Here is a 20,023-nt window from a genome sequence, read left to right as displayed (position 1 = left end):
CTCCTCCTCGGGGTGGCTGCTGAGCAGAGCAGCGCTGACTACTTTAAAGCTCCTGTTTTACAATCTTGTGTTGATGCCCATGAGAAAGTTGACTAATTGCACTTTTCTTTTTGTCCTTTTGCATCCATGTTTACCGCTTCCTGTCCTCCTCTGTCTCTCTCACATCAGTCACCAGGGCATGGCGCTGCTGATTCATGTCCCCTGTCACCCTCATCAGCCCATCTTGACCCTCCCTCTCCCACAGTGCTCCGTAGGAGGTGCAAGGAGAAGGAAAGGGCTTCTCAAGGGTCTGCTCTGCCTAAAATGGAGCCATCCTCGGAGTCTGATGCCCAGGGGAGGGCCTACTTAGGGGACCAAGATGTGGCATTTAGTTACAGGCAGCCGGCTGGCAAAGGAACCACGCTCTTTTCCTTCTCCTTGCAGCTCCCCGACTCATTCCCCTCCCTCCTGGATGAGGACGGGTACCTCTCTTTTCCCAACCTGTCTGAAACCAACCTCCTGCCCCAGAGCTGGCAGCATTTCCTGCCCATCCGCTCCCCCTCCCTCCTTCCTTGCTTCCTCTTCATCTTCTTCTTCCTGCTGTCCGCCTCCTTCTCAGTACCATACGCCCTCACTCTCTCCTTCCCTCTGGCTCTGTGCCTCTGCTACCTGGAGCCCAAGGCGGCCTCCTTGAGCGCCTCCCTAGACAATGACCCGAGTGACAGTTCAGAGGAAGAGGTGTGTACCTCAGCATAGAACACTTTCCCTGCGTGTTCCGTGCTTCAGTCCAAACCAGTGTTAGCTGGCTGCAGCCATTAGTGGTCCTACTTTCAGAGCCTCATTTATTGTGTGTGCCACCATGTTGAGGGTTTCTGTGTTGGGGAGTCCAAGCCAGGCCCCAGGGTTAGGCACAACACCATGTGGGATGTAGCAGCCTATAGCCAACTAGTGATTCTGCTACCCACTGAGTTTTACATGGGCTAAGGACTCAGCCAGAATTGGATTCTGCATAACTCATTCACTGTGGAGAGCGTTCATGTCTTAGTTACAGATTCTGCTCAGTTATCATCATGTAAACTGAATCTCATACAATACAAATAAGTAGCTTTCCACTCAAATAAGGTGCAAAAACAGAGTTGCCAAGTGATTGTGCTAGGCATTAAATAGCATGTCTGAGAAACATCCCCCAATTATCCCTGCTTCTACTCCCCCAACGATCCAAAATGCTTCCACAGTCCTGTGAGATACAAGTTCTCACTGTTGAGTCAGAAAGAAAGCCTACGACAGTTTATCACACCTACATGACATCACTTATCGGTAAGACCATAAATAGGACCACTTGAACCATATAGGTAGTGCTGTGGTGTCCACAAAAGCTCAGGGCAAGATCTTATTTGACGTTTCTTTCCTCTCTTATGCTGGCTGTACCTTTGTATATATCTGGCAGCTGCATAAGACCCACGTGTGTACACTTGGTGCTATGGTACAGCCAGGAAATTGGCTTGATATCTCTAGCCCTTGGCTAGGTATTCTTATAAAAGGAGAAAAACCTGAACTTTCAGCCTGTCCATCTCCTGTTCCTCATCCCAGCCACTAGGTGAATCAGTGACTGTAATTGGTACCTCTCTCTCTTGATTGCTTTCCTTCCTGTGGCTCCACAGCCCTGTGAACAGCACAGCAGTTTCCTTTTTAAAAGACTTCAATCAGAGCAGAGGGAAAAGAATAGACTCTGCCCCCCAGAGGCACTGGCTTTCATGTCTCCCGAACCACTCCCTAGGAGTCCCAAGCTTGCCCATTTCTACAAAACAAGCATTTTATGTGACAGGAGACAAGTCAGGCACTCCTTGCATGAGAAGAAAATCAGAGTCAAGGGGCAACAAGAGAGAGAGAGAGAGAGAGAGAGAGAGAGAGAATGAGACAGAGAGACAGAGAGAGAGAGAGACAGACAGAGAGACAGACAGAGAGAAAGAGAGAACAAGAACAGGTATGCAGTTCCGTGGTTAGTTAGATAGTAATCTGACCTGCCCCTGTTAGTACATGGAGCTGCCAAAATGTATTAGCACCTATATTTAGTGGCAGTGTGACTGTTTCTGAGCAGCAAAGGGGAAAATATAAACAGTCTCACTGGTGTTCTAAAGGAGAGCCTAGGCTTTTCAATTCATTGCTGCCTAATAGTCCTTTCCCATATTCTTGGTGTGTGTGCATAAACAGATAGCCATGTTTCTGCTGCAGCAGACTTTGGGAGCCACTTTAAACCTTAGACTCTTAATATTAACTTTTTTCACAATGGCAACGTTACCAAATAGTATAGAACATGCTGCCGTTGGGAATAGAATGTTATCTACAGAGGCCACTGGTGGGTTTCTGACGTGGAAATTTAGGTGTTTTTTTTTTTCTTTTAGAAGAGGAATAAGTGTCCTCGTGCTCACGTGAATCCCATAAGATGATGCCTACTCTGTGCTTTTTCTAAATTCTGAACTACTGTTTGAAGGCTTCTAGCGCTAACCACACAGATCTTGTGCCTAATCCAGGGTTTACATCTTGTTGGAGTTGGTGCATGAGAGCTAATGTTAAATTGGGCATGTCCGCATTACATCAGCAAAGCAAATCACAGCAGCCCGGTTTTAAGCTAGTGGATGCAGACAGAGTAGGAGCCTCTCAGGCCCCTATCCTCAGTACTGCGAACTCTGGGACTGAGTCAGCGCTGACCAAAGCAGCCGTCCCCTTGTCTCCAGCCTCCTGGATACCCTGAAAGAGCTTCTGCCACCAGGCGCTGGCTCTGGCCATCTGTTCAGTTCACCAACATTTGGGTCACCACATTTCTTAAAATGCCATTTGCTTACCTAAGCTTGTCTTAGTCTGTAGGCCTCACCTGCCGTGGCAGCCAAACTGGATGACTCCTTAAAATGCAACTCATCTCTGCCACATTTGTGTTGCAAAATCCCTAATGACAGCAATCCTTTTCACATGTTCTTCCTGTCACGGAGAGTTAATCAGTTACCGGCTTTTTCCAAAGCAAAACCCAGCATACACACACTTAATCATTTCAAATAACGGAGCCGTTGACCAGCAGTCTTTCTCTTAGCCTTCGGGATGATCAAGTAAGAGGCAGAAAATCAAATCGCCTCCCATGAAACACTAAGATGAATTTAGTTTGCCGTGATATGATATGATAATATATAAGTTTCTGAGTTGTTTATAGAACAAAGAAAGGGAGATATATTCAAATATGTAAGGAAAAAAATAATTCACCAACTGATTTATAACTCTAAATTGTGTAAAGATAGTATTGTATAGTAAGTTATAACATTCTGCCCTAGAGCTTTGTGTTGTCACAAGTACATAGTATATATTATTAATAATATACAGTATAAATAACAGCTGCTGTCAAAACGGCTTTATTCAATTACTGTTATTTTTGTTGATAGAGTGGACTGTAAAGTAGGAAGTTTCAGGGTCTACAGATGAGTTTTTAAATACAGGATCTGCTCACATTGACCACTCTGCTTTTGAACTTTTGATCCACATGCCTCTTACGGGCATATGCCCTGCACCGAGGTTGTGAGGGAGTTTAGATATGGCCAACAACATCTGATACCTAGGAAAATCAGAATAATAATAACTAACAATATATTGTATTTTAGTTTCTCATTGGTGACTTTTCAATTCTGTGTGGCAGGAATTCCATTAAGTTCTTGACATCCCTTATGCAATGCAGCTACAGCTGTTCTATCTCTGTTTAAAAAAAAAAAAAAAAACAAAAAACAAAAAAGCAAAAAACAACTAGAGGTAAACTATGACATATGACCATTGTGTCCCAGGCTTGAAAAGTGAGGATTTGGGCATATTTAATTTGACAACTCCTCGGTCTTGCCTGTTACTGAACTCTTGTGCTAAGGTGTTGGAGAGTTCATGAAGTAAAAATTTAAATCATAGGAAAACCCATTAAGGTAGGACGAGGATTTCCTCAGTAACATTAGATGTGCCCGACGTGGCTAATAGTGATTCCAGACACAGTGATTCTTGTTTTCTTGAAGGCCTAAGCCTTCAGGTTGGTCTGTCTTTTGTCCTATCCTGAAGCATCTTTTTCCTAGCTGTCAGTTGTGGAGGCCCTGGGATCACCACAGCCACGCTTACTCCTGAAAGAGAATTAGTAGACACCCGTGCCACCCCTTTTTAAACTGAAGTGATCAGGCTGCAAAAATTCTGTTGAAATTCCGTCCTCCATTCTCAGACACACCTGCCAAGTGTGCAGTTCCATTCCTTTATTTTAGGAATATGTAAAGCCAACATCTGAGCTATTGCCAAGAAACTATCCTGGCCAGAGGTAGGTCAAGAGAGACAAAGCAGTCCTGGCCACCATTGCCAACATCCCTTTTAGGTAAGAGTTGTGTTCAGAGCGCAACTTTACAGCCTCTGGTTCAGATGCTTGCTTTCAAAATACCAGCCACGCGGCTTTGACTGAGAGAAATTTACTAGCTGGCTGAAATTTGTGGATGAAAAAAAAAAATCAGCTTGTGTTTGACAGCTTATCTTCTTAAGAGGATGTAGTATCTGTTTTAAACCATAGACCCCTTTAAACACATGAAAACACATAGACCTTAAAAGTGAGCCCAGAAATGGCCCTCATTGTCCCCCAGAATCCTCGGTTCTGCCCAATGCTGTGCTTTGTTTTATGTGTCTCTAAATACGTCTCTTGCTCTCTCTATTTTTTCAATTATTATTGCTATCATTTGCATCATTTGAATGGTACTTTTGCAATGAGATGTTTAAATGCATACCCGACCATACCTTTTTATATATGAGAGTGGGGTAAAGCGGACCAGGGCTGTTACCCATTAGCAATGCTACTTGAAAATTAAGTTATGTTTTCTATATAAAATATATGCCTGTGGATCACCAGCGCGTGCTCCAGTCATTAATTGGTAATGCAGACAGCCTGGTGGTTATAGTGGGTGCAAATGATCCAATAGAATAAATGAGGGGCTGAAAGTCCAGTGACTGTTACAGTAGGTATTAGCATAAATCTAAGCCCATTTACTTTTCTAATGTGGCAATCCTGGAGTAAAGTATGTATACACTGAACCTCCATTTGATTTGTGCTAAGTAATTTTTAGGAGAGCTTTTAGAGGCATCAGTAGAAAAGTGGGTTGCGGGGGGGACAACTTGAAGTTCTGAACTGTAAAAGCAGACAGGTTAGGGTGGCCCACTATGTGTGTGCCTCGGGTCTTGACCTCGGAGGGGCTCTGCTGAAGACCCCAGGCTCTGCCTCTTCTTTGCTTTGCTCATACCTGTACCCCCGTGGGAAGGTAGGATGCCACAGATCCCAGAGAAAGAGCGTGAACGACCCCACCAGTGCGTTCTGTCTGACCAGACTGGTTTGTTTTCTATCCCTGCTTCCTCCTTGGATCTGATTTCTTCTGTGATCCACAGACTGACAGTGAACGGACAGACACGGCTGCTGATGGAGAGACCAGTGCCACGGAGGTGAGGATAAAGTCAGGGTGAGGGCTGAAGGTACCTAGCACAGATGCTCTGAGGGTGGCTCTGAGCACAAGGTTTCTGCTTTAGCTTTTGGATTGGAAAGAAATGCTTTCAGCAGAAACCAGATACGTTTTGTTTTGCCGTTAGTTTTTTGGTTTGTTTGTTCTCTCCGAAGCCAGTGGTTCTCAAACTCCGACTTCCGTCAGAGCGATCTGAATGGTCCTCACTTCCTGCTTCTGGTTCTAAAGGGCTGAGGAAAGAGGGGGATTTATAGTTATAACCGGTTCACAAATGTCTGCACTCTTGGTCTTGGGATTACATTTTGAGAAACTGTTATCTGACAGTACCTTAAAGACAAAAAGAGGAACCGAGATGGGAGAGAGGGAAGACGGGCAGTGATTCTCCTGTCTCAGATGGAAGACTGTGTATACTAGCAGCCATGATGGATGAGAAGGAAGATCCATTGTTTCACCTTATTGGCTGGGATACAGATATATTTCTAAATCCCCAGTGGCCATCTAATACTTATTAAAGTAATACTTAACACATTTTTGAACCCTTGGCTATCACACACGTCATTCTAAGAAATGAATTCCTTAAAGGAAACCAGCAACTCTACTCTTGTTAAAAAAAAAAAAATGCATTCAGACAGAATCCTATTATTTCCCCTGTATGTGACTTGCAGTTCTTAAAAATCTGCTCTGTTAGGAGCAATTAAGATAGTATAAAATTAGGATTGGAGAATGGCTCAGCAATTAGCATAAGAAATGGCTCACCCGCATCAGGCCATTCCTGGGGCATCCGATGCTTGTAGCTTCTACAGGTACCTGAACTCAAGTGTATACCCTCACACACATATGGCTAAAATATCTAAATATTTTTAGATACAGTAAAAAAAAACATTATATAGTAATGAAATCAAGGTACTCACTTCTCATAATGCAGAATGAACTTATTTTACTTGGTGACAAAGTTTACTTTAAGCCAGGTGCTATTTTTTTATGTAATTCAATAATAACTATACTTTCTAGTTGAGTTTTTGAGAAGAATTTAAAAATGCTATGTTACCTCCATATATCACTTAACTGAAAATGTCTTCAGAAAAAAAAAATACAACATTTGTTTCTGGTGGTACTTTATAGGGTTTCTTCCTTTAGAAATGCCACAGCTTATAAATCATAATCTAAAGTAAAAGATTGTAGTGTAACATCACTTTACAGATTGTCTTCAGCTGCCATAACTAAGTGTACAGGTTAGTCATTTTTACTGCCAAATAAAACCATACGTTGGATTGTAAGAGATAGTTGCAGGTAGCCACGGGGTGTTACGCTCAGTAGGTAGCATGCCGTTGTAAGTAGCCACAGACTAGTACGTTCTGTAGATACCATCCAAACTGGTCTGCACTGGGAATGAACAATAATTCAACAATAATACCTTAAACCTCTATAGCAGTTTTAGAATCTGTTACACGGCATCAAAGCAAGTGAGAATCTCTATGTGATCTGGTACTGAGGGAAGCTAGAGATGAAGTAAAATACGACTGGTACCCAACCAGCATGTCACCTGTGCTGCGTTGGTGTCCTGTTGCCTTCGTGAACACACCCCCCTTCCCTTCATGTCACCAGCATTTCTACACTACAGGGATGTGCAGAGAGAGCACCTTGGTCCCACTGGCTGATAAGGAACTTAAGACCAGTTAAAATGTGCTTGTGCATACGTACCTGTAATCCCAACACGTGGAGAGCCGAGAAAATATGTGGCCAGCCTGGGCTATATAGCAAGACTCCATCTCAACAAAAAAACAAAACAAAGTACTGAGCTCTAAACAGACTGACTGTCTCACCTATGGCAGCTTACTTGAGTATGACCTTAATCTCATCTGTAGCTTGACTCTGGGTCTACAAGGACCGAAGGCCAGGCTCAGGTCAGAGCAATTGTGGTGAGAAGCAGCTTTACTATGCTTGCCGATGGGTCGTGGGTGGCTTGTCCAGATACTGCTACTTAGATATCAGACCAAGAAAAAGCTAGGCCCTTAAAACTGGAAAAGGAAGAATAATGAATTGGCTGTGGCATATTTTTGATAGGCCTGTTTTAATTAAAAAATAAACTTACCCTGTGTTCGTTTTAAAGAAAGATACAACAGTGTTGTTGGGAATGACTGGTTTTGTTTATACTTCCTTCTGGTGAATATCAATATTTTCCCCTCTAAAACGTGTTTAAGTATTAATGTTTATTGGGTGTGATAGTTCATACCCTACAGTCCCAGTGCTTCATAGGCTGAAGTTGGTACCCTTGTCACAAGAACAAACTGGGGACTAGAGACGTGGCTCAGTTGGTTAACGGTCCTGGCTGCTCTTCCACACGACTCAGGTTTGATTCCCAACACTCACATGGTAGCACATGACCACCCGTGACCACAGTTCCAGAGGATCCAGTGTCCTCTTGTAGCCTCTGCATGGACCAGGCACACCGAGATGCACAGACATACATGCAAGCCAAACACTAATACACGAACAATTAAAAAAAAATAAATAACAATTTAAAAGGCAACGTACGTAAGTACAGTACAAGGAAGCCAAGATTCCATGCGGCTATGAAATGCAGGGCACTGTGTATTAAGCTCTTTCAGCTGTGGTCCTGTGGCCTACCAACAACTTGAAAGAGCTGATGTATAATCCCTGTGAGTCCCTGCTTATAGATGGGCTGTCATTATCCTGTAATGATAACCATTCCTAGGAAACTGTGAGCTGACTCCTTATCTTCCAGACTCCAAACTCTTTGGCTATGTTCAGTAAGGACAGCCTGCCAAGCCCTCCCCACCCCTTTCCAAAGCACATGCAATCTGCCTCCTAAACCTCTGAGCAAGGAACCCGTCTCCACTTTGTTCTTAATGAAGCCTCACCTGTGTGACAGAGTTACGCTTGGGGTCCTAAGATAGCATTGCATCTGTGTGAGAGAGAACTGTAGTGCCCACTACTGTGGGTATCATGTATAGACCACAGGGTCTTCAACCTTAGAGTAAATCCTTGGTAAGTTTATCTCCTGCTCCTCTCTCGATTGCTCGCAGTCGGACCAGGAGGAAGACGCAGAGCTCAAGGCACAGGTAGAAAACTAAAGATATAGCAACCCCCCCCAATCCAGACCAGTGTGTGATAAGCCATTGTTTGTCTGCCATGTTCAGGCATCTTCCGCATGTGTTGCCTCTCGGTTACAGTGCCGACAGCGTGTAATTGGTGTTTGTCCCTGTGACTACGTGTCCCTTACCTTTCCTCTCTTCTCCACTTTTTTCAGAATAGTCTGATTAAGCGAAATAAAGGGTGAAAATGTGTATGTCAGACATAGTAACCTTATTTTAGAGGTTGGTATTGGGATGTGCTAGTCATGCTTGTGTGTGGCGTTTGCTTCCCTTGCCTCCCTGTGGGACTTGAACCGTGATGCATGACTGTGTGCTCAGCTGTCAGGGACAGGCTGACTTCTTGGCTTCCCCTGATCCTTATTCTCCTAGACTTTGTCCCTTTCCTGTGTGTGTATTTGTTTTAATCCTCTCTGGTTACGTGTAAAACACTCCACACTCGTAGAATCTACCTTTAACTTGGTTTGGGGTTTTGGTGTTGTTTGTTTTTGTGCTCGTAGTGAATCTAAATTATTTTTTTGGTTTTTTTTTTTTTTTTTTTTCCTGGAAATACTTACATTTTCACCAGAGCGTTTTGTGGTAGTGTCTTGAACCCTGATCCAAATTCCATTCTGTTTGACTACTAAACATTGGTAATTTGAGAGAGGAGAGAGAGAGAATAGAGAGAGAGAGAGAGAGAGTAGAGAGCGAGGAAGGGAGAGAGAGAGAGAGAGACTGAGAGACTGATTGGAGAGTAAGAAATGAGAGACTGGGGAGTAAGAAAGTCATTGTGAAAGTCCGACTGTTGGACTCTGTCTTGCTCTGAATATAGGAGCTAGAGAAAACTCAAGATGAGCTGATGAAACACCAAACCAATATTAGTGAGCTGAAGAGAACCTTCTTAGAAACCACTACAGAAACTGCCTTAACAACCGAATGGGAAAAGAGGGCTCTCTACGTCTCCCGTGCGGATGGCTGCCAGGCAGGAGGATGACCCATGATGAGCCACTGGTACCTGAGGAGGTCAGTATTTGGGCTAAGGGCTGGTTGCCTTCTCTGTGGTGCTGTTGCTTCTCCACAGGGTCTGGGACTAGGAAAAGGTATGGTGACACCTGGAACTTGGTGCTCAGGGCTCCCAAGAAAGCTGCCAGGTAAACAGAGCAGGTAGCCAAAGAGTGGTGTGTGTCTCAGCCTCAGATGGAGCTAGTGACCAGGCAAGGCAGGAAGACCCAGAGCACGTGGCCGGGTTCTTAGCTGGACTCTCAATTTTATACCTGGGAGAAAGCCGGTGATCTCTAATGAAAACTGATGCTTTCGGGTAAACACCCTTTCTTCTCTACATTGAGAGGTGCCCATGAACATTCATGCCTTCTTCTCGTTAACTGGAAAAGTGAGGCCTGAGAGACTGTCTGCCGTTTAATGGGGGGTCAGAATTTGATAGCACGTCAGGACAGTCCTCTGGGCATAGAATACTGGGCTTTTATTTAATGGTTTTTATTTAATCATAACTGGCTCTTTTAACTAATTCTAAACAATGACTTTTTTTTTTAAGTAAGAGAAGCAGGTGACAGAAACCCCCCACTTTCAGTAAAACTTTCCAGATGAGAGAAAACTGACTTTAAATGACAGAGTGGGGACAGCTATGTCACCCCAGGGCTCCCACTGTGTAGTGGACATTCGGTCATCCCCTAGAAGCTTCCTGCTGTCTCTTGAATTAAATCGTTTCTGGAAAAGTGCGTCTTTGGAGCAACGTATCGGTTGCTTCCTTATCAAGATCCTTTTGCTATGAGATGCTCTCCCTGGGAGATGCGCGCCCAAGAAAGCGTGATAGAGTAGAGAATTAAACCTCCAGCTGTCTTGTAAGAGAAAGCCTTTACACAGTCCTGTGTATGCATGGGCTAAGTCCTTGCAGAGAAAAGAAGGATCCGATGACATCCATTGTTCGACATTTTCTTCTCCCTTGAACGGGCTTATCAAAAGTGCCGTATCTCATTATGGTTGTATTCACAACAAAGCCAGTCCAGGAAGAGCTGGATACCCATCCCAGTTACTTTGAAGAAGTTTTTTGTTTTTTGTTTTCATTGTTTTTTTTGTTTTTTGGTTTTTTGTTTTGTTTGTTTGTTTTTTTTTAGGTAGAATAAATAAAAGTAGTGTCACCGAAGTCTTCCCCGTACCATTAAACACTGGTTCCATTCAAACATTCAAATTACTTGAGTACGAGGAGATAGAGTTTCATGTTTGTTAACTTAATGGTTACAGTCTTTGCTTTATCAACAACGGCACTGACTGATTAATGATTAAGGAAATGGCTTGTTGAGTAAAGCACTTACTGTGCGATCCTGAGGACAGGCATGTGATTCTCCAAAATGCTCCCTAAAGCCAGATGTGGCAGTGTGTCCCAGATGTGGCAGTGTGTCCCAGTAGTCCCAGCATCCCTGCTGAGGAAAGAGTGCAGAAACCACGGAGTCCCCAGAAGCTCCCTGAACCACCGGGTTGCCATATGCAGCAGTGAACAACAGACGCTACCTCAAACATGGTAGAAAGCAAGCACTAAAAACCCATACATGCTGTGACACTAGTTTGTGCACCTCACGCATGTCTACACATGTGCATGCATGTGTGAGTGCGTGTCCTGTGCGTGCACACACCAGCATGAACACCCCACCACTTTGAAAAAAAAAAGGTCACACTCCAGTTACACTGATATAAATGTAATAGTCATTTTGAAATCTGGGTTGTTCTATTTCTGTTATCTCTTTTGGATACGGATGTTCTGGCTCTAAAAATGACACTGGCTTAAGTTATAAATACATAAAACAAACAGGCACCAAAACAAAACAAAGAAAAACAAAAGCCCAGCAGCCCGTCCTGTGCTGATACTGGAGGAAGAGCAGTGAGGCACGGCTTTCTGAATGATTACTTTGGGTAATAGGAGATGTGTAATAAAACACAAAGACTTTAAAAGTCATGGCCGTAAGGACTGATTAAAACCTTTACTCCTGAATCTTAGGGACTGGTGTTAAGTAGTAATTGAAGGAGATGGTACCTGCTCTGAATATTCCCTAGGTAGCCATGCCTTCTGCGTCCATGCAGACAATGGAGACAGCCCAGAAAGGCCTTTTCGACATAACGAAATAGAAACATCCCTTTGTAGCTAAAAGGCGTTCAGAGCTGACACATGTGACTCCCCCCCCCCGCCCCCCCACACACTAAAGTGTGCAGGATTTCCATGTCTTCACTATCTTACACAGATGAAACCAGGAGCCTCTTGTCTGGGTATACCGAGCTTGAGAATGATACATGCTGGGTAACCAGGGTGATGCCAATCTCATCTTTCAGATGAGAGCTGTTGTCACATGGTCCAAGTCCTTTGCTTTCCTAGAGAGCTAGGTCAGGCTGAAAGACCTCAATACTCCCCGGGGGTTCTTTGGGACCATACAGTTGTCAGTATTTGTAGTCCCGCTGGGAGCCCTATAGACAGCCTTAAGAGTAATTGAAACATTCCTATTGCCTGAACCAACTCCAGTTACTATGTTTATACCTTGGCTTTTCTTTCTGGATTTCTGAAAAAGCAGACAATTTTTTTAGTCTCCAGCTAGGCGTGTACAAAGCATATTGGTTTACCACTCATAAACAATCAGTTTTATTTTGGATAGGGGCCATTTTTTTTTTAAAGAATATTGACTATTTGATATCCCTCTGTTATTTCATATTATCCAGTTAATTGAATTATCCAGTGCAGAAAGAAGCCCAGTTGTGTCTACATAGAAATATTTATTTTAATTTGCATCATAAATAAAGTAGTTTGTTTTGTGTCAGAACTAGAAAGAAAGAGACTTAGGCTTAGATTCACATTTATGAACCGATTAAGTGGTTCGCTTGTTTTGTTTTTTGATGAATTTCAGTGAGAAATGATATATTGGGGGAAAAAAATCTAATAACTTCAGATTTTTAGTCTTACCATCTTTTTATCTATAGTGATGAATACTAATTGTTATTTCTACAAGGTAGGTACCATTCATGAACCATTAGGAAAGTCTGAAGTTACAGTGAACTAATAATGATTATTTTTGACTAATAAGACCGATCCAGTGACTGATAGTGTTTTTCGAGAATATCATGTGTCAATATACATAAAGTTGTACTTTGCCAATAATTCCAAGTTTCAAAACGTCCGAGTGAAGGAACAGAAGAGAATAGCAGACATACCCCAAAGCGTGGATAGAATCAAGTCCTCGTTAAAACTAGCACCCAGATTGGTTCACGCAAAACAGGCGTTTGTGGTCAGCAACACCAAGCGCAAACAGTTCCCAAAATGGCCCTGCTCGTGGCACCAAAGGCCAAGCACGTCCTAGAGTTGGGCTCTTTAGCGGGTTACTCGGATACCCAAATGTTCCAAATCTCAATTAAATGAGCAGTGTTTACACCTGTGCGGTATCAGTATTGTCCTGTTTGGCACGTGAGTGGTAAGTTCACAGATGCACTTCCTGATGATACGGTGAGCCCAGCAGGTGCAGTGAGCCTGATACAGTACAGCTTTGAGACAGACACTTGATTGGTTGGTTTCCCTTTATTTGCAGCTTATGTCTTTTTAAATCCGCCTGCTCTCTCACATTTATTAGTAGGAAACCTTAGTAATCCATATGAATGTTGTGAATTTAGACTTGCATCCAGGTACATGCAGAGCAGGTGGTTCCATAAGCTCAATACAATGGCTGTCATATGCACGTGGCTGTATTCTTAGCTGTTATGGAGGCGCTGGGTAGAGGCTTCGAGTTCAGCAGAAGCAAATCACTCATTAGTAGGGGCAGCGGTTGGGTTACAATGTCAGCTGTTGCTGTTTTTTATTGGCACATAGTTCTAAATGTGACTTTTTGAGGTTCCAACATAACAGGCACATGTTTGTTTTTGTTTTTGTTTTGTTTTTTTTAATTAGGGTTTTGTTGGTTTATTTTAAGCCAGGAGGTTTCCTGAAAACCACCGTTTGGGTGCCAGACTCTCCCCCTAGCTTTCATCTTTGGTTAACATTTTATCTCAGTCGATTATAATTAGCTGTCTAACTTTTTTTCTGGAAGAGCACCTGTAATTTTGAACTTCTCTTCCTGTTCCTCACTTGAAAAAACAAAACAAAAACAAAAAGCTGTGAGGGAAAAGCATTTTTAAATCTACATTTAATAATTTCATGTAATATTTAATTTTTATCTTTTGCAGTGTCTTCCTCCAGAATTGCAACAGGATAGAATTATTTTTCTCCTAAGAAAATTGGGTTATTTACCTCTCTTTAGAAGGATCGTCGGACAGTAGTGTTATCACTATCGTAGGTCATGCAGAATGTTCTAGATGTTCCCCTAACAACCTCCTATAGGCAAGCAATTCAGCGTTAGCCCTTACTAAATCACTAGTAGACAGACTAATAGTCACTTCATTATTACTGATTAGGTTGAATAGTAAACCAGGTGTAGAAATTAATTCTAAATGTGCCCCCCTTATTGCTGTTTCTGCTAGTGTCCCATGGTTCTGAATGTGGACTAAACTCTAGTTTCAAAAAAGTATGTGTTTATGATGATGCGTTTGTTGAAAGAATTCCATTCTTCTAGAAATTTGGAACTTTGCCTGGTTAGTTTTAGGCTAATTTTTCAAAAAAAAAAAAAAATATTCTTTCTATCCGTACTGTATGGAGTTGTACACTGTGCAGAGGCTGGCCTGGTAGTAATGAGATTATTGTGTGACTTAGGTCTGTGGCAGAGGCTGGCCTGGTAGTAATGAGATTATTGTGTGACTAAGTCTATGTAAGGCTAAAGGCAAGTAACAAAGGGATCACTTAAGACTCAAGGGCTGGTTCCTACATCAAAACATGAGGTAGTTTCTTGATTCTATACATTAAAGAAAACTATGGTTTGACTTAAAGTTTCCATCTGAAATTAACTTTAAATATTTATTCATTATATGATAGATGTTCAAATGAAGTCTGACTCTTGTTTGCTTGGAGGCCAGCAAAGACATCTTTCCAAAAAATAACCAGGTTTATTCAAGTGAATGGTGATCCCAGTTGCTTTCTGTACTGTGATTTAAAAACACTCTGTCCAGAAGCAACTTAAGGGACAAAAGGGCTTGTTCAGCTTATCCAGTTCTAGTCCATCACGAAGGGGGTTAGGGTAGGAATTAAGTGAGAACTCAGAGGGGACGTCCATGGAGGAGGCTGCCTGGTGATTCACCCACAGACTCATGCTTAGGCTGTCTTTCTCATGATCCAAGAACCATCTACCCAGGGAATGATACCATCTACACAATAACAATCAAGACAGCCCCCCACAGACATGCCTGCAGGCCAGTCTGATGGGGGTGAAGTGGGAGTGGGGGACATTTACCAACTGACTTTTCCTTATCAAGTGACTCCAGTTCTATCAAGGTCGACAGTTAAAGCCTAACCAGGGCAAGTTGGCTAGCGTGCCAGCCATGTGCACATTCTCTTCAGTACCAAGCAACATGTGAGTGAGGAAGGAAGGGCTTACTTGTGAGAAACAGTGGAGAGCGGTTTTCTCCATAATTTAATGTTGGAAATATCCTCTGCGCATTCCTTTCGGTACTGTAAGGGCCATGAGAGAGACCCATAGAAAATGCTAAGAAAACCCTTCCCATCACTCTTGTGTATCCTGTGTCTGCGGAGATGTAAAAAAACGTTTGAGTTGGGTGAGCATCCATTTCAGAAAAATGCACTGCCCTCTGGATAGGATTGTTAAAACTTAAAATGGTTCTAGATGGTTTCTTCAAATTCATAAGTCTTCGGGTCGAGGACGTGAATGATAGGGACGTGTATAAGACAAGCATCGCTTCCTAACTCACCCTTTTGGAAAATGTCTACTTCCTCTTCTCCAACCCAACCCCCTTTATTCAAACAGACCAAAGAAGAGAGAGAGATTTCCAAGAAAGTTGTATGTTTACAGCAAGGAAGCTCGATGTTCCTTGAGTCTCAGGTAAAAGGCAAACACGAGGTATTTGCATAAAGGATCAGTCTCCAGCATTTTCAAAGTATCTAGTTTTTTCCATCTTTAGTTTTTCTTGTTTGAAGCTCAAGCAGGTATGTTAATTTTCTTGGACTTCGGGGAAGGGGATTTTCTTAGTATGTTAGTTATTGATCACATATGGCTCATGACTTCTACATGACAAACGTGCCCTTTGAAGCTTCGTTTCCGCCTGTGGTAATCTTAACCTCTGCACTGTTTTCATCTGTGCATAGCTGCTATTGGAGATGATGACCTTGACTGATTCTGAACACTCTGAACTTACATTGGTTTTCTTACTAGCCAAGTGTGACTATGAAAACACGGGACGGAGTCTCCGCTGATTCTGTGGCTACTTCTCATCAAATAATTTTCCAGAAAACTGTCCCGTCGACCCTAGAGGTTATTTTTTTCCCAATTCATTTTCTTTACTCCAGCGCCTGCATGTAGATGTAATTATTTTTGCTTCACACAAACATGTATCTAGATTTAAGTGCTCAGGCGACTAAATACAGAAGAGAGCACCTGAGTTTAAGTCGTAAAACACATACTCAGCTGTTCTAACTTAGTCTTCTTTAACCTAGTGGGCTGCTTAGCTGTTAGGGCATCTTACCCTGTCAGCTTTCCTGTAGACCAGGGTTTCTTGCCTTTCTTCTCCCTGGTTGGAACTAATGCTAAAGAAAGTGAGAGAAAAATTACTGAGACATGGAAACATAGTTATAATTAAGGTTGGAACACTCTACAAGCCACTAAGTCTTATCTATAAAAGGATCCGGTCAGTAGTACCATATCAGGGGAAATTCCATTCCAATACCTTGAATACAGGTGCATTCACTTTGCACTGATGTGTACTCATGAGTTGATATCCCTAGATAAGGATTTGTGCAAGTGGAACTCGGTGTTCACCGAAACTTGGAGAACGCCGGCAACTTTTCTTGTGAAAATACCAGTATTCGGAGTACTGTGTAATAACAGCAAACAAGGAAACGTGTCCTTTGTACATATGTATGTGTATAAAGCGAGACAGCTCAGTTATATCATCCACCCTTAAGATTAAAAAGCAACCAACCAGGTGCCGACCAGGGGTCAAGTAGGGGTGAAACAGGTTTCTTATAAAATCCATTGCCAAAATACATTCCTATTTGAGGAAACTTGAAACGTTGCCCCACAGAACATATTCTGGGTTGAAATTAGTAGATTTTTAGGTGAGTGAAGACTGCGGCCACAATCCTTAGATGACAGCAGCAGCTGGCCCACTGCTTCCGTCCTATCCCATGCCTGAGTATAGTTTATGCCTTGATTTTTTTTTTTTTTTTTTTTTTTGGTAAAGAATTCTTATTTAGAAACCAGATGCCATGGGCTTTTTCTAATTTAGCTTTTATATTTCGAATATAGGGCACAGAGGATTGGGTTATTGTAGACAAAATACCCACTGAGGTAGTTGATGGTGATTCGAAAAAGATTGTCACTTACAAAGTGGTGACGGTGAGCAGTAAAACCGGTGAGATCCCAGGCGACTTGCTCAAATCTGGCATGATGGACATGCATGGCTTCGACGACTTGGCCAGAGAAATAGAGCTTAAAGAAGAGAACAAGCAGAAGGTATACACGCTAGGGAAATCCTACGACACTGTCTCTGGAAGAATCGTCACCATGACCGGGAAACCTAAAGACGGGGAGAAAGGACCGCAGCCCTCTACACTGGAAGGCCTGCAGAAGATGGAGAGAGGCGCCTCAGAAGGCGTGAGGGTGAGTCCCCTACTGGTGGAATACGAGGTCCTGGAAGCCCGGACTGATGAGAAATCCAGAAGAGCGCCCGAGGTCCAGACCCCGAAGCGGAGATTGTCAGAATCCCTGGCGCCCATCAAGGAAGCTGAATCTCGCCGGCAAAGCCCTGAGGAAGATGATACCCAGAAGGCTCCAAAGCTAGGAGAGAGTGCGCCTGCGCACCCCAAGTTCAGCAAAACCCAGCAGGTGCCAGAGTGCGAGGTCCTCAAGGTGGGGCCCTTTGGCCCACGCAGGAAGAGCCTGTCTGAGTGGCGGTACTCCCACGAGCCGGCCTTTACCATCGCTACTGCTCACTATGTCACCGAGTCGTCCGCATCCCAAGTGGTGGTAACCAGTGGCTCTCATTCGGTCACGGCTTAAGATTCCAGCATGACAGTTTTTGAAACGGCGCCCTTCCACCCTGAACCTTTTCCGTTTTCTCTTGCCGCTTGGCTTTATGTTGAGAGCAGCGAGCCCAGCCCCAGCTTTTTTTCTTTTTTCTTTTTTCATAATTAATCAATATTGCAGTCCAAAGTCAGCATTAAAACACTTTCCCGTTTTATTTCCAGCTGCCCATTCCCAAGGTGTGATGAAGCTTCTGTGGCTTGCAATGATGAGGGGAAGGGACCCGCTTAGATCGGGGCCACCCTAATGCTAATAACTCTCTGCTTTAGCACACGGGGGCTCGTGGTCGCCTAGTTCGCTACATTATGCCCTGTTCCTTTCTGTTTCCAAGCTCTGTTCCTGGACTCCTTCCCCCCTGCTCCCTTTCCTCTGCCTCCAGTTTTGTCTAACAAGCTGCAAATGTGTGTCTGAGCTGTCTCTCTCGTGCTTGACTCTCATCTCTTGTTTACTCAGACTAAACAGTCTTCTGGGGAGAAGCTCATGGATGGCGCGGAGATCCTCAGTCTTTTAGAGTCTGCGCGGAAACCCACAGAGTTCATAGGAGGGTTTCATCTACTACGCAGAGCTGGGTGCAGGTGGCCATTTGCTCATCCTTGGTGTTTCTGAATGTATCCATTTGCTTTGCTTTGTGAGTTTGGTGGCGGGTGTGTTTGTGGTGTATGTGTGTTTTGCATGCAAGCAGTCTGGCCTTCCCTGCATATCAAAGGTGCCTCAGTGATTGTCTTTTGGCTGCTCCATGTGTCGTCATGTCTGTCATGTGCCTTCCACTCCACTTCAAGAACGTGCTTCCGTACTTCAAAAGCAATCTGTGTTAGGAGACTTTAACAGCATTTAACTTTTAGAAACATTTTGTCTCTTCCGTTGGCGTCTAAGGGAATACCCTGCAAAGCTTCTGATCTTATTATACATGTGTATTTTATAGCGACTTGCCCAGAAGAAGCTATTCAGAACTCGTGTGTATGTTCAAAACAGGCACACTTCAAAGCTGGTGGAGGAAGGAGAGCTAATGTATTCCATTGGTGTTTGTTCGTATGAGCTCTCAAATGCTGGCTGAAGACGTCCTGGCATGGCAGCTTTGGGGGTTTTGTTTGTTTTGTTTTATGAAGGTCACCCAGACCCTGTAGTCTTTCCCATACAGAAACTGGAAACAAAGGACTGAGTCCGTTGAAACGGAGGTGGAATCCACCCCACAACCCTGAGCCGCTCAGCACGGAGAAAGTATTGCAGGAAAACCGTGTTGCTAGAGGAGAGGCACGTGATGACTCTGCACTCCAGCGGGGGCGCTCCTCACACAACCAAGGGTGAAGTCGTTGCAGCAGAACCTTACACCACAGATCTGTCACAGGGGGAAAGGGAAGGAGGGCTCTCAGTGACTGAAGCAGTAAGGAACAGAAAGGAGATGAGGTTGGCAAGTCTGCCCCTGAGCAGAACAAACAGCCACTGTTTCCCATGAGGAGGATCAGTTGTCGGCCATCCACTCTACTGAGGGTTTTGGACCAAAAATCTCATTTTGAGTAAATGGTAGAGTTATTCTCCTGTGATGCCTGAGATTCAGTCAGAGAGAGGTGGAGCTAAATTTAATTGAGGCTCATCGTGCACGGGACTTTGGTTTTTCTCTCTGTTTCTTTTTCTTTTCATGGCAGTTCAGGGTCTCTATGCTAGTTTCCAGATTGGGGTCACATGAGAAGATAGTAAGGTACTGATGGCTAATCCCACGATGTGGGTTTCTGTCGTTGAAATTATAAGGGATGAAGGCCATGGAGAACCCAGGATTACACATTGGAAGTTTTAAAGGCACGGAACTGGCTCGGTGGCGAACAAGTGCTTGCCACAAGCCTGATGAGCTCAGGTCAAGCTCTGATCCCTGGGACTTACAGTGGAAGGAGATGAGCACCTGCTGAGAAGTGTCCTCTGACCTATACACACCCACATGCACGTACACACACATACACACAAATGCACATACATATACATACACGTACACTTACACACATACACACACATCCACACATATAAATACACGTAACATACATACAAACACATATACACATACAAACACATATACATACACATACACACACAAATGCATATACATACACATACACTTACACACGTACACACACATCCACATACACACATATAAATACACGTAACATACATACAAACACATATACATACACACAAACACATATACATACACACATACACACACAAATGCATATACATATATATATATACACGTACACACACATCCACATACATATAAATACACATA

At 43.4% G+C, this 20,023-nt stretch overlaps 1 protein-coding gene across 1 annotated transcript in view; it reads left to right on the top strand.

The window, feature by feature from the left end:
* Epb41l3 (erythrocyte membrane protein band 4.1 like 3) overlaps positions 1-19,266 on the top strand; it is a 147,308-nt gene extending 128,042 nt beyond the window's left edge. The window contains 15 exon segments of the mRNA XM_076917485.1: positions 5,413-5,466; positions 8,531-8,566; positions 9,408-9,524; positions 9,526-9,572; positions 9,574-9,598; positions 15,475-15,549; positions 15,880-15,978; positions 16,972-17,691; positions 18,202-18,323; positions 18,887-18,938; positions 18,940-18,978; positions 18,980-19,127; positions 19,130-19,171; positions 19,174-19,238; positions 19,240-19,266. Of these exon segments, the coding sequence (XP_076773600.1) occupies positions 5,413-5,466; positions 8,531-8,566; positions 9,408-9,524; positions 9,526-9,572; positions 9,574-9,598; positions 15,475-15,549; positions 15,880-15,978; positions 16,972-17,691; positions 18,202-18,323; positions 18,887-18,938; positions 18,940-18,978; positions 18,980-19,127; positions 19,130-19,171; positions 19,174-19,238; positions 19,240-19,266 (1,668 nt within the window).
* The last annotated feature ends 757 nt before the right edge of the window (positions 19,267-20,023 follow it).

The sequence above is a fragment of the Arvicanthis niloticus genome, chromosome 21, assembly GCF_011762505.2.
Source record: "Arvicanthis niloticus isolate mArvNil1 chromosome 21, mArvNil1.pat.X, whole genome shotgun sequence".
Lineage (NCBI taxonomy): Eukaryota > Metazoa > Chordata > Mammalia > Rodentia > Muridae > Arvicanthis > Arvicanthis niloticus.
Note: the sequence above shows the minus strand (reverse complement) of the source record. Positions and strands in the feature narration are given on the sequence as shown.